This window comes from Hippocampus guttulatus, chromosome 1, assembly GCF_054856545.1.
Source record: "Hippocampus guttulatus isolate MCC_2025c chromosome 1, RoL_Hgut_1.0, whole genome shotgun sequence".
NCBI classification, from domain to species: domain Eukaryota; kingdom Metazoa; phylum Chordata; class Actinopteri; order Syngnathiformes; family Syngnathidae; genus Hippocampus; species Hippocampus guttulatus.
In genome coordinates this window covers 32695437-32708334 of record NC_141261.1, presented here as the reverse complement: position 1 = coordinate 32708334, position 12898 = coordinate 32695437, and the positions used below count along the sequence as shown (strand labels likewise).

Sequence of the window (12898 nt, the reverse complement as noted above, 5' to 3'; positions counted from 1 at the left end):
ATGGTTCCAAAATCAAGATTTCAGTCATGTGCACTTCAAAGCAAAGCAGCATGCTGTGTGCATTAAATGAGGATCTTCATGTACTATGCAATCGCAAACTTCATACTGCGGCCTCTCCACCCCCCCCCCCCCCCCTGCCCCCAACCCACCCCCCCCCCCCTCTTTTCCACACAGCTTCATCTGGACCATCGAGGGAATCTTGTGTTTATTGTGGATTTGTCTGTGGAAGGTGAAAATCCTCAGTGGCTAATGCGGTATTGCATGCATAATATACCATTCTAATTTATAAAAAGGAATTCAATCAAACTATGTGACTTTGGAGGCAGCTGAGTTTAACACAGAGCTCCAAGTGACTAAAACATTTTTTGCAAAATAAAAGAGCCGTTATGATATTGTCTGCTGCATTTTTTAACAGTTTCAACAGTCAAAACATCAAATGGTTTTGAATACACTTGATAACTAAAAATGAATACAATTAATATGTAAAGGAAATGGAAAATACAAAAGGTGGCACCGTGGACGACTGGTTAGCACGCTCGCGACCCTCGTGAGGATGAGTGACTTGAATAATGGATGGATGGATCGAAATTACAAACTAAGTCGCTGGTTGGATTGTGGTAAACCTGTCTGACTTGTGTGCAGGCATGGGTGATTAGGCAATTAGTGGAGATTGCTCTGAAGCGGCAGGGAAAGCTCAGCCTCAATGTCAAAGCCCCAGCCGTCCCAACGAAAAAGAAAGTGGTGAAATGTGTAGTGCTGTGTGTAGATTTCATTGACTAAATATGCGCTTGAATACCTTCATATTGTGTTCAGAATCAGCTCCTTATCACAGGTAACTGACATGACTTCCTTTTCGTTCATACCCACGGTGCCACAGCTTTTTTACGCAGTCGGATGCTGGCCTGGGCATCGGCTGCTTTGTAAAGTGTATTGTTCCACTGGCCAGAACTGGACGATCATTGGATAAATGCTAGAGAATGCATTTGAGTAAAATTATTTTATTTTATCATTGAAGATTAACACAAGGCACATGTACAATATATGAAGGCCAATATTCTCCTGCGGTGATCCCACAACGAAAGATGTTTCATCTGCAAAAAAGAACACCGCTCTGTCACCAACACATCAAGTGAAACTGTGCAACTTGCAGCCTTTTGCAAAAATATACTAGATTCATTGACAGAATAAAAATACAGTCGACCTCCGCAATTCGGCTGGTCCGCAAATGGCCAAAATCCACCGAAATGCATTTGGAAACGAAAATAAAGAAAATTAATTACATAAAGAAAAAAAAGATTCCCCCCCCCCCAAAAAAACACAGATTAACACTCAATGTATGTTTCCCACTAAAATGGAGGGGGGGGGCTGAAAAAAAAACAAGCCAAAAAAACCCCATTCTTTTTTTGTGTAAACCCGCAAGTGCTGAACCGCAAGTATGCAGGACTCGACTGTAGCTGAAGCTACTCTACTATATACAAAAAGCAGCAAACTATTTGGACACCCTGAAGCGGATTGTAAGAAATTCTCCTGCTTACTAGCATTAGGGCGGCAGTGAATCAAACTTATGGGCTATAGTTTTGTCAAAAACAGTTCTACTGAAAAACTTACAAGTTCATTTAATGACAAAAATATTAGCTTTTAAATAGAAAAACAACATGTCAAAAGAGAAATTTATAAGAGGATCAAGAGACCTGAAAAATACGAGCATGTCTCTTTCAGGCAGGGTGAGGAGCTGCATGGCTTGGAAAGATTTGTTTTTGGTTGAATTGTAGCACTTCCCCTGGACTATCCATCTATCCATCCATTTTCTGATCCGCTTATCCTTACAAGTGTCGCGGGCATGCTGGAGCCTATCCCAGCTGTTTTCGGGCAATAGGCGGGGGACACCCTGAACCGGTTGCCAGCACACAGAGACGAACAACCATCTGCGCTCACACCAGGGACAATTTCGAGTGTTTCGTTCACCTGCCATGCATGTTTTTGGAATGTGAGAGGAAACCGGAGTACCCGGAGAAAACCCACACAGGCACGGGAGAACATGCAAACTCCGCACAGGAAGCCCGGAGCCGGAATCGAACCCTGCACCTCTGCAATGTGAGGCCTACGTGAGCACCAGTACCAGCGTGCCAGGACATGCCAAATTCACGTGGACTACATTTGCCCGAATAATGTGCATGTTCCAAGGTAAAATTGTGATTCAATCCTGCACAACGTGTGTCTTGATATTTGGCTGCAAAGGGGTCCTGTGGGCTAAAACATACCAGACGAAGGTCATTTTTAGATTTTATATCTGAAAAATCCCACATCACTATCCTTTAGACTGTGGCCTAGTACAGGCAGCTTTCGGGGAAGATCAGTCCCTGAAGGTACTGCTCGCCTCCGTCCGCCAAGTAAGGACCCTCCTCCTCGAACGGGGGCAGAGTTAAGCCATCCTCCTCGCCAACGAAGGGGAGGGCGTCAGGGTCGGCCTTCACACTGGGCTTCCGTTTCTCTGGGAACGCCATGGAAAAGAGGGCCTCTGGGTTGCACACAAACTTGTATACATATCTCTCCCCAGCAACCTGTCAAAGGAATTAATCACGGAAGAGGAGCTCAGCACTCAGCGTCGACGACTGGGTCGGAGAGTTTCCGTTTCACTTTTACCTTCTGCATGATGCCCTTCTCGTAGTAGTACCTCAGCGAGCGGCTCAGCTTGTCATAGTTCATGGCAGGCCGGTTCTTCTGGATTCCCCAGAGCCGGGCCACCTGAATTGTGAGAAGAAAACATGAACAAAAAAACGTGTAAGATTAGGAATCTTGAGATTTAGTGCCGCGCACAAAAACTAACCTCTTCAGAGTCAATGAGTTTGAACTCCATATTACGCCCCGTCCACACAATCAGATGTGCGTTGGCCGGGTTGTCCAACAGCGTGAGCAGGAACTGCCACAGCTGCAGGGAGCCACGCCGCTGGTAGGGCAAACCATCCTGCTTTACTTTAGCTGGGCATAAGGAACAAAGCCACTTTAGTCAGAATGAGTGGTCAGGTGTCAAGTCCTTGCTCTTACCCTCCAGTCTGTCCGGCACGACACAAGCGTCATCGTAGCTGAAGCGGGCTTCTGCGTCACGACCAAAAGCTGCAAGTGGAGAATGAAATGAACAACACATCCACACTGAAGCATGACCGAGGGGGGAAAGAGACCCGCGCTCACCTGAGCCTCCATGCGGGTACACGACTGACGTTTTGCCAAAGGATGATGACTGGCAGGTTTGAACCTCTCCAAGACACAGAAGTGAAAGATGTTTTTTTTTTTTTAATGTCTTGCGTAGGCTGGTGCATGTAACCTGAACAAAGCTGCTAGGTGAAAAGGCACCTGCAGGTACCCAGTTCAATTCACACCTGTGTCAAAGCCAAAGTCCCTCGGCTCTTGTTTGATGGTGATGTTGGCGAAGGCCGCCATGCTAGAACCACACGCCACTGCTTCCGGGTAGCGCGAATCCACCATCTCCTGTTTGCAAACGCCTCCACCGCCAACTGGAGCCAGAGGCTCCGACAGGTGCCGCTGATACAACGGGCATCCCGCGTAGCTTGAGTGAGAGCCGGGCATGTTCAACATTTTCTTTGCCGGTAGAAAGGACAGACATGGTTCTGACATCTGCCGCTGAAACCTGAGAGGACATTTGCAGATTTACTTAATGGAAGATACAGTGGAGCATTCCACTGTTGAGTTCAACGCTCCTGAGGTCATTCCACTGTCCCAGAACTGATTTTGGTCCGCCAGAAGAGGGACATATTGTGGAAAATGTACTTCTTTGTCCTCACTGCTGTCATCCGGTGGCTGCCGGCTAATTATTGGCGACTAAACTGCTAATGTTTACGTGGTCAGACTGTGCACACCCTGCTCGCATTTTCATGTTTTCCACTTCTTCATTTGGGTGCAACTTGTTCAACAGGTTTCTCGTACTGCCTTGTTTTTGACGACATTCCACGCACAACAGCTTCCTCCTCCCTGCCAAGAGACCCTCTGATGTTTTCAGTGAAATTACGACCAGCAGATTGTCTTTTTTCAATGGAGGCTGCAACGGTGGATACTTACCGAATGAGTATTTACACTTACACATCTTTTGTAGTTTTCATCACGTGTGTAGTTGAATGTTGTCACGCTTAACAAATCTTCTCTGTCTAAGTGAAATATCACCTTTCAAAAACTTGATTTGTTAAACAGTAGAGTCAACTTGCTAACTGAATCATTTTGCTCAGTGAAGAGCAAACTAAGTGCTCATAAAATGCTAACATTAGCCAAAAATGTCCACCCAGTCATGGTCCACCCTGTCAGCAAGCTCACATATTTTATGATTGACATTTCCAGGACATTGTCTGCTGGCTGTTGACATATGAAAATAAGTGTCTAGCATAATTAAGTTTCAAGCAGCATGACATCTACTTGGATGTCATTAAATGTTCCATTTAATGACTCCTGTATGACTCCCATGTCAATGTAAACGTGTGAATACAACTGACACATGCAAACAACAGCGAGTGTTGACGCATCGTACTGAGCGCCCAGTGACTAATGTGCAAATATCTTTGGTATGCCACTTAACAACGTGTCGGTAGGAGCCTAAATTCAATTGAAGATTTTTTGTTTTATTTCTACATTGTTTACAATTGGAAATGTTGATGGTTGATGATTACAGGAATCATTTTAATTCATTGCATTTGAAATGGATGTGGATAATTTAAAAGGTGTAACATTTCGTATAGCTTTCATAATCTTGAAGAATATTTTTTTGTTTTTGATTTACAAAGGATGCACGTAGCTATTTAATTGCCGTTAAGTCAGAAGAACCGGTGTGACGCCTGAAAGTAAAGTCGTCAGGTAACATGGACAAGAGGCACTTTTTTTTTACCTCTCAATCTCACATTATCACTTGATTTTCCATTGTTATTTTTTGCTTTTATTTATTTATTTTTTATTTTGTAATCTTTTTTACAACTGTGTAAGAGTTCTTCAAAGGCTTTATTAAGTACGATTTGACAGAGTCTATTCGTAACATTTGAAGGGTAACCATTTATGTCAGCTCTGTGTGCACATCTGACCCTCTCGCTGAGTTGACAGCCCAAAGTTAGCCCTACAGATATGTTCATCATAATCTCAAACTGTCAATTGAGACTTTTTTTGTTTTACGATCTCTGAAACGTTTTACGTTGTGTACTGCATGTTGTAACTGAGCAAGGTTGTGTGACTTGACTTGCTAACAATTTAGCGGGGACCTGCTCAATTGTTGCAGCAGTACTGTAATTGGCAGCGGCTTGAAACTTGAAAGTCTGGTGTGAAATGTGCAAGAATTGCTGCCTGCACAAATGAATTGTTTTTATTTTCACACTCTTGGCAAATAGAAAACTCGTCCCCTTCAGTCTCACGGCTCTGTCATAATGGTAGTGAAAGCCAGACTCTGCATTGGTTCAGCAATTATTTTCATTAGAGAGCACTGACCCCTGAAAACAGGCCAAGTTCTGAGAGGCTTAAAAAATTATGCTCAGGTGGCTTTTGACAAAAAATGATTTACACTCACCTCTGCCCTGAACCGAAAGCTGCAACAAGGGAGCCAATGGGAGGGTGTGGCAACGCAAACTGATGGCTTTGATTGCCCTGTGGCATACGGTGGTGGCGGGTGGGGCAGCCGGACACCTGCCTCGCGGGACCGTTAGCGAGCCGTTGTTGTTGTGGTGCAGTTCCAGTCAGGGGGGTGGCGGCGGGTGCCGAGGTACGTGCCAACTCAGCTGGTTTCCTGTCACAGGCACTGTGGAGAGAAAGATGAGTAGCACTGACGAGACTCTGCCCTTATCATTTAAGTATTCTTCCAGGTAGGCGTCCTACCAGTTGCTGTAAAGGCACACGCCTGTGTGACACGTCCTGGTGGGGGACAGATCTTTCGATGGGCTGGACTCTTGTTTCACTGTGCTGACCGGCGGCACTTGAAACATGGCTACAAACATGAAAGAGGTAAAAAATCTGTTCAAGAACATGACTTTTGCTTCCTTCGTCATAATTTTCCTTGTGCCACAGGACAACTATTCATCCGTAGCCCGTCTAGAAGGGCTCTATTTTTCTCTGTCTCTCTTTTTCACCCATCAAAATGGGTCAATTTCAGCAAGAGCAGATGTTGGTGATGTAAAGTATGTCATCATTCTTTATTCTTAGGGTATTTTTACAAGAGCATCACACAGACATGGTAAGATCCCTGGGAACTGTTTCACATACAATACAATATTATACAATACATTTATATCGCGCTTTCACAACAGCGGCAGCTGTAACAAAGCGCTTAACAAAACAGTTAACATAAAGTAAAATAATAAACACAACACATAACATAAAACACGGACAGTCGTGCAGTCCTAACCACTTTTCCGTCACACGCTTTGTTGTTTGAAGCAGTTTGAGATGAAAGAGGAGAGAATCAAAGTGTCCTTTAACCAGTGGATCATATACATAGTATATCATCTTTGAATAATTTGTATGTACTGTATGTTCTCTGCAAAGCTTGCTCCAGCCTCAACGGTCTACTCACCGTTACTGGACTGGAAATCTGGGACAAATTGTTCATCATCAGGAGCCTGAGCTGGAGAGGCAGGAAGCAAAAACGGGAGCAAAAGGTCACATACTACATACCAATGTTCCAGGAGGTCAATGTTAACATGTTCCATCATGCCTTGTGCTATACCTTCTGCTATCCAGAGTTCCTGAAGCTGGCTGAGATCTTGGAAAAGCTCTGCAAACAGGAAATACAATTTCATCACGAGACATGCATACTTAAAAAGTATTTTTCCCGATAATGTTTACACATTACACACAAGATTTTGGAGAGGGAAAACATTGTGGCCATACCCTCTGAGTCTTGATCCAAACCGATATCCACAAACTTCCTTTTCCTGTCAGTGAGGCATTGCTCTGTTCCCTGTTAGTGACATGTTCATACACAAACGGCAAAGTTTAGGCGTTAAGTGACATCCTTGAATTCATTCTAAACAACAACTTGTGGTCCAAACTCACACTCTCCGGGACCACAAAGGGGACTTGTTGGTCATAAAAGCAGTCCATGTTGCAAAGGTCTTCACCCTGGATGGAATAAACAAGAGCGGGTGTTACAGTTTTCAGACGACTTATGACTATTTGATTGTTTGTGAGTTTGCAGGAATATGTAATGATTTAATTCAAAGACAGTGGAAATATTATACATGCACACACATACAGTACTGTATACATATATATATATATATATATATATATATACACACACACACACACACACACACACACAAACACACACACAGTCATACCTTGGTTTTCAACCATAACCGAAACTATTTTATTAGCTCATGATTAGGGGCTAATACACGATGCAGAAATATATTTTTTTTAAAACAGTCAGATTTGCGTAAATCACAACAAACACGTCTGCTCACAATGAACGTTACACAAGGAAGCCGAGAGGAGTCGAGTGGCGTATTTGGGTTTGCTCAGTTTGGTCAAAAACCGGTTTTCGGTCATAATCTGAGGCGTAAAAGTCTCTGAATTTTCTGGTCGAAATCCGATTTGGTTGATAACAGAGACATTCGAAGACCGAGGTTTGACCGTATATGACTGAATGGGAGTCGCTGACTGTGTAGTGGTACACACCCCTGACTTGTCTGCGGGCAGTGTGGGATCGGTTCCCACTCAGTGACGGTGTGTATGGGGCTGTGAATGGTTGATTGTCTTGATATGTGGCCTGCGATTGACTGTCGATCAGTTCATGCCTTGCGCACAAAGTCAGCTGGGATCGGCTCCAGCAACTTCCCGCGATCCTGTTCGGCATAAGCGGTGTTGGAAATGGATGGCTGGATGAGTGAATGATGCATCAATCTGTAAGGCACAGTATTCGACTGGTTAGCGCGTCTGCCTCACAGTGCAGAGGTCATGGGTTTGATTCCGTGCTCTGGCCTTCTTGTGCGAACTTTGCATGCTCTCCCCATGCCTGTGTGGGTTTTCCCCAGACACTTCAGTTCCCTCCCACATTCCAAAAATATGCATGGCAGATTAATGGAACAGTCTAAATTGTCCCTAGGTGTGATTGTGGACGTGAATGGTTGTTTGTTTATGTGTGCCCTGCGATTGGCTGGCAACCAATACAGGTTGTACCCGCCTGCTGCCCCAAGACGGATGGGATAGGCTCCAGCAAGCCCGCAATCCCCGTGAGGATAAAGCGGATCACAAAATGGATGGATGCATCAATCATCAACCTTAGTGATCACAGTATGTACTGATCCAAATGAGCAAGAGTTTCCTGGGTGTCTTCAATGTGAATTGTAATTGTGAGTGCTAAGTCAAACTGGAGCCATAACATTCCTGAAATAAAATAGGTAAATGGACAAAAGCGCGAATGGAGTTGACGCAGAGAGGGGCGGGGTCGTTGTTTTTCACAATGAAGTGAAACTCGATCCTGGCAGGGGTGAATGATGCTGCTGGTGCAGCTCTTCATTATTGAGTAATTTAATACAAATACGCGACAGGGGTGGCGAGGTACACACAAAGCATTCCGAAGAAAACTCAGTGCCAAAAGAGGTTGCGCTATGGTGACGGATATGGAGTAAAAAATGGACGCACTGTTGCCTCTCCGTCAGAAAATGGCGTACGATTTTACACGCATCTACTTCAACGAAGCGTACAAGGCACCAGTGCAAAATAAAATGATATTCATACCGCACGTCTCACCTGGCAAATGAAGTTTTTCACCCGTGTTAAAATGAAACACTACCTTGCTTTCCACTCCTTCATTCCCCGCATAGCTTCGAATAAAAAAAAAAACGCGACTGCAGATTTTGTTCAATGGAGACCCCTCCGCGCTCGCTGTGAGCCGGTCCAAGTGCTCCCTTGCCATTGGCACGCACATATGTCAGTCAAACACAACCAATCACCTAAGCGAGCGCTATTTCGGTTCCTCCATCTCTGTTTTTATGAATGGCCGCACTTCAGTCATACTCGAAGGTTCACTTAAAGAACCAGTCATTACGTAAATGACGCACGTAATAAATTTTAAAAACACATTGAAAGGAGTTATACGATTAAAAAATCTCCCGGGGTTGGATTGAAAACAATTGTTTAAAAAAAGCAAAAGCATATACACCTTCACATCTAAACTGAAGTCAATGTATCTACAGAAACACTCAAGATATTTTGCTTTAGCACACGTGGATAGCCACAAAATCCCGTTATGCTAGCGTGGGATCACATTTTCCTCACATAAGAACATAAGAAAACATAAGAAAACCTTTATTAGTCTCGCAATGGAGAAATTCCCAATTCACAGCAGCAAAGTTATGAAAGGAAGAAGTAGAACAACAAAATATAGGAGCTGCTGGACAGGCAGCCACTCACGCGACGCCATTTTGAAGTCAAAATAACACAACACAACACAACACAGGACACAGACAGTCGTGCAATCTTCACCACTTTTCTGCATACACTTTGTTCTCTGAAGCAGTTATAGATGAAAGAGGAGAGGATCAAAGTGTCCTTTCACCAGTGGATCAGAGACGTCATGCTGAAAATATGCACGCGTCTGCTACAAGCTAAGTTTTGAAAGCAAACACGAAGCTGTAGCGTCCATTGACGAAAAGAGATCAGTTCACTTCTCCTGTCCCACATAATCCGCTTCAAACTCCAACCCGCGACTCTCAGTTCCAAATCCGCATCGGCGCTCCGCGCTAACGCTCCTTTCTTCTCATCGTCGGCTCCTCAAGCCTTACATCCAACCAGCCGCAGACCGTTCAACAGCACCGATCTCTCCGCTGAACAAAGCGGGGCTGTGAAAAATGCTGCCCATAACAGGCGCAAGACACAAGCGCCCCTGTCCAGCAACGACAGTCAAATGGCGCCAACATTCCTCCCAGTCAAAAACAGTGCTGGTATACCCATGCTGCCGAGAAGGCGCAACCACCGAGCACAGAGTCTCCTCCTTGATGAATGTCGTGGCCAAAAAATGCTGAAAAAAGTCCACATCAGGTCCACACGACGTAACAACAAACACAAAGTGACAAAACAAACACAAAAACAACAATGAAAAACAAAACAAACAAACCAAAAAAATTCTTTCCTACAATAACATCACTTCCTCTTTGTGTGTGTGTGTGTGTGTGTGTGTGTGTGTGTAAATAAGGGTGTTATTTAGATCACTGGTGTAAAACTCAAGGCCCGGGTGCCAGATCCAGCCCGTGCCATCATTTTATGTGGCCCGCAAAGGTACATCGTGTGTGTTGACAACAAGTGTTTCTAGCAAAATGTATTCACTTTTAACACCAAGATTGAGGTGGGATTTGTTACCACCCACCCCTTTCAAATACATGTCAAAATAGTTTAACAAATAATTTTCTGGCTTCTGATTCCAAAACTAGTTATCCATTTGTGTACAAGGTAAGAAACCCTTTATTTGTCTCACAATGGAGAAATTCCCAATTTACAGCAGCAAAATTATGAAAGGGAGAAAGTAGAAGACAAAGTATATAAATATAAAATATAAATAGAAGCATATTAAAAATGGGTGAGTCCAGGTTTTCAGGACCGTCTATTGAATAGCCTGACAGTAGTCGGCAGGAACGACCGGCGGGACCTCTCCTTCTTGCAGCGCGGGTGTAGGGTGTGTCAGTCTCTGGCTGAAGGAGTTGCCCAGTGCTGCCACCTCCCCCAGTGTCGAGGGAGCAGCCCATATTTCACAATACAATGCGCTCATACATTTAGATGGGTTCACATGCATAACAGCTCTCCGAAGGAAACCACAACTACAATGTCGCCCGCGACGAAAATTAGTTTGACACGCCTGGTTTAGATTGTTGGTCTGACTTGCCCAGAGTCCTCGAGGTTGGTGTTGTCGGGAACAATTAAAAGCTTTCACCACTAGATGGCAGAATATGTATTCCAACAATGAGAACTGTACTGCCTTTAATGCCTGGGTATTCATTTAAACCAGGCATGTCCAGCTCCGGGCCTGGAGGGCCACTGTCCTGCCTGTTTTTCCATCTCTCCCGGCTGCAACACACCCGATTCAGATGAGCAGCTCCTCAGCCAGCTCTGAAGCAGTATTAGAATGATCCTGATGATTTGAATCAGGTGCGTTGCTCCTTGGAGAGCTGGAAAACAGGCAGGACAGCGGCCCTTGAGGACCAACTTTGGACACCCCTGATTTAACCATGCGGCCCGGTAGTCCAGTGGTTAGCACATCGACTTCACAGTGCAGAGGTGCCGGGTTCAATTCCAGCTCTGGCCTCCCTGTGTGGAGTTTGCATGTTCTCCCCAGGCCTGCGTAGGTTTTCTCCAGGTACTCCGGTTTCCTCCCACGTTCCAAAAACATGCGTGGCAGGCTGATTGAACATTCCAAATTGTCCCTAGGTGTGAATGTGAGCGTGGATGGTTGTTCGTCTCTGTGTACCCTGCGATTGGCTGGCAACCGATTCAGGGTGTCCCCCGCCGACTGCCCGAAGACAGCTGGGATAGGCTCCAGCACCCCCCGCGACCCTAGTGAGGATCAAGAGGTTCGGAAAATGGATGGATGGATGATTTAAACATATCAGCTACTTTCTGGTAACTAAATTCGCCGACGGGATACAGTACATGTTTATTTTTATGTAGGCCTACTGTACATTAGAGTAATATATTCAACGTTATAAAGTTCAGGGGTCACCAACCTTTTTGAAAGCGAGAGCTACTTCTTGGGGACTGAATTTGGAGCGCGACCAATTCCATACACCCTACAATAACAAATTTGCTAAAATTATTTCTCACAAAAAATAATGATTTAGAAAACAAATAGAAATATTTTAAACTTTATTTCTACGAACCACTGTAAATGCTAACATTTTCAATTGTGGTTTATAGAACATGCCTCCTCTGGCTATTCACGTTTTTTTTATTTTTGGGCCACACCACGTTGATGACCCCTGACATATTGCGGCATAATACACATACATACATGTATGTATACATCTACATTTACACTTAATACAGGCTTTTTTGCTTTTGCCGTTGATACACTTGAAGTACATATTCCAGTCCAGAGTGTGGCGGTAGACGTTCAAGACACAATACTGTATAGTCAAAGGAAAGGCAGAACTACAACCTATAAGTATTTTTCGTCTTTAATATTGTTGTTATAGTTAAAATGCATGTACACCATTAGAAGAAACTGTTTGTTGTCTTGTGTAGCCGAGGCCCTTTGTATTAAACATTTTTTTCTACACATTTAGGCAATGACAATAAACTAACCCTCGTAGCTTAGCTGGCTACTCTTAGTTATGTGGCACTCGTTTATTAATCTTAGCGACATTAGTAAACTAACAAAAACGCACGGTATCAATAACAACTTAAAAATAAAATGCCGGAGAATTAAAAATAGCCAACATACAAGTATGTATCCGTTGAACTTTTGATTTCATTTCTTCCGTTGTGGTTAGATCAGAATCGCCTCTTTACTCATTGTCCGTCGTGCAGTTTGGAAAGAACGCAAACGCACTCCGAACTAGTATATCTGATCAATTCATCACCTCTGACCACAACTTTAAAGCGTGGCGGCCCTGAAGGTTAACTCGAGCCTGTTGCCCATCGCCACGAAGGCTAAGCGAGCTTTTTTTCCTATCACTTCCGGTCAAAGTCGGGCCACAACTACGACCAGATCAAATAAGATCAGTGTGTAGGTTTTTAAGGAAAATCACACGCATTCCACATTCACGAACATACTCACTCGCGTGCACCCGCAGTCACAAACGCGCACGCAACATGCATCGCCACACACGAGCCATTCAAACTGTGCCGTTGACGATCACTTCCGGGAAGAATACGTACACTCGCGTTGCATCACGGGAAAAGGGACCTCCCCTCTCTCTCT

The 12898-nt window shown here is 44.3% G+C and overlaps 1 protein-coding gene, 1 long non-coding RNA gene and 1 other non-coding gene across 6 annotated transcripts; 1 reads left to right on the top strand and 2 right to left on the bottom strand.

Annotated features, from left to right (window-relative positions):
- Nucleotides 1-978: 978 nt before the first annotated feature.
- Nucleotides 979-8896, bottom strand: LOC147211382 (ETS translocation variant 5-like). Of its 4 annotated transcripts, XM_086126688.1 has the most exons (14): nt 8737-8896; nt 7036-7101; nt 6871-6940; nt 6707-6754; nt 6554-6604; nt 5860-5968; nt 5555-5782; nt 3378-3646; nt 3190-3255; nt 3046-3114; nt 2828-2979; nt 2644-2745; nt 2378-2561; nt 979-1091 (listed from the first exon to the last, which is right to left on the bottom strand). In XM_086126688.1, exons 2-14 carry the CDS (start codon nt 7081-7083, stop codon nt 994-996), a joined length of 1494 nt encoding a protein of 497 aa, XP_085982814.1. In that variant the 5' UTR covers nt 7084-7101; nt 8737-8896; the 3' UTR covers nt 979-993. The 4 variants fall into 4 exon arrangements, with proteins under 4 accessions (XP_085982814.1, XP_085982823.1, XP_085982799.1 ...); XM_086126697.1 differs by having other exon boundaries at nt 979-2561; XM_086126673.1 differs by having other exon boundaries at nt 979-2561; nt 3046-3255.
- On the top strand, nt 3588-7144 carry LOC147211383 (uncharacterized). Its single transcript, XR_015102621.1, has 5 exons — nt 3588-4081; nt 5574-5746; nt 5836-5985; nt 6526-6638; nt 6721-7144. It is a non-coding gene; the product is annotated as an uncharacterized LOC147211383 (long non-coding RNA).
- A 3567-nt stretch (nt 8897-12463) lies between the features above and the next one.
- On the bottom strand, nt 12464-12842 carry LOC147211381 (small Cajal body-specific RNA 2). Its single transcript, XR_015103043.1, has one exon.
- Between the last annotated feature and the right edge of the window lie 56 nt (nt 12843-12898).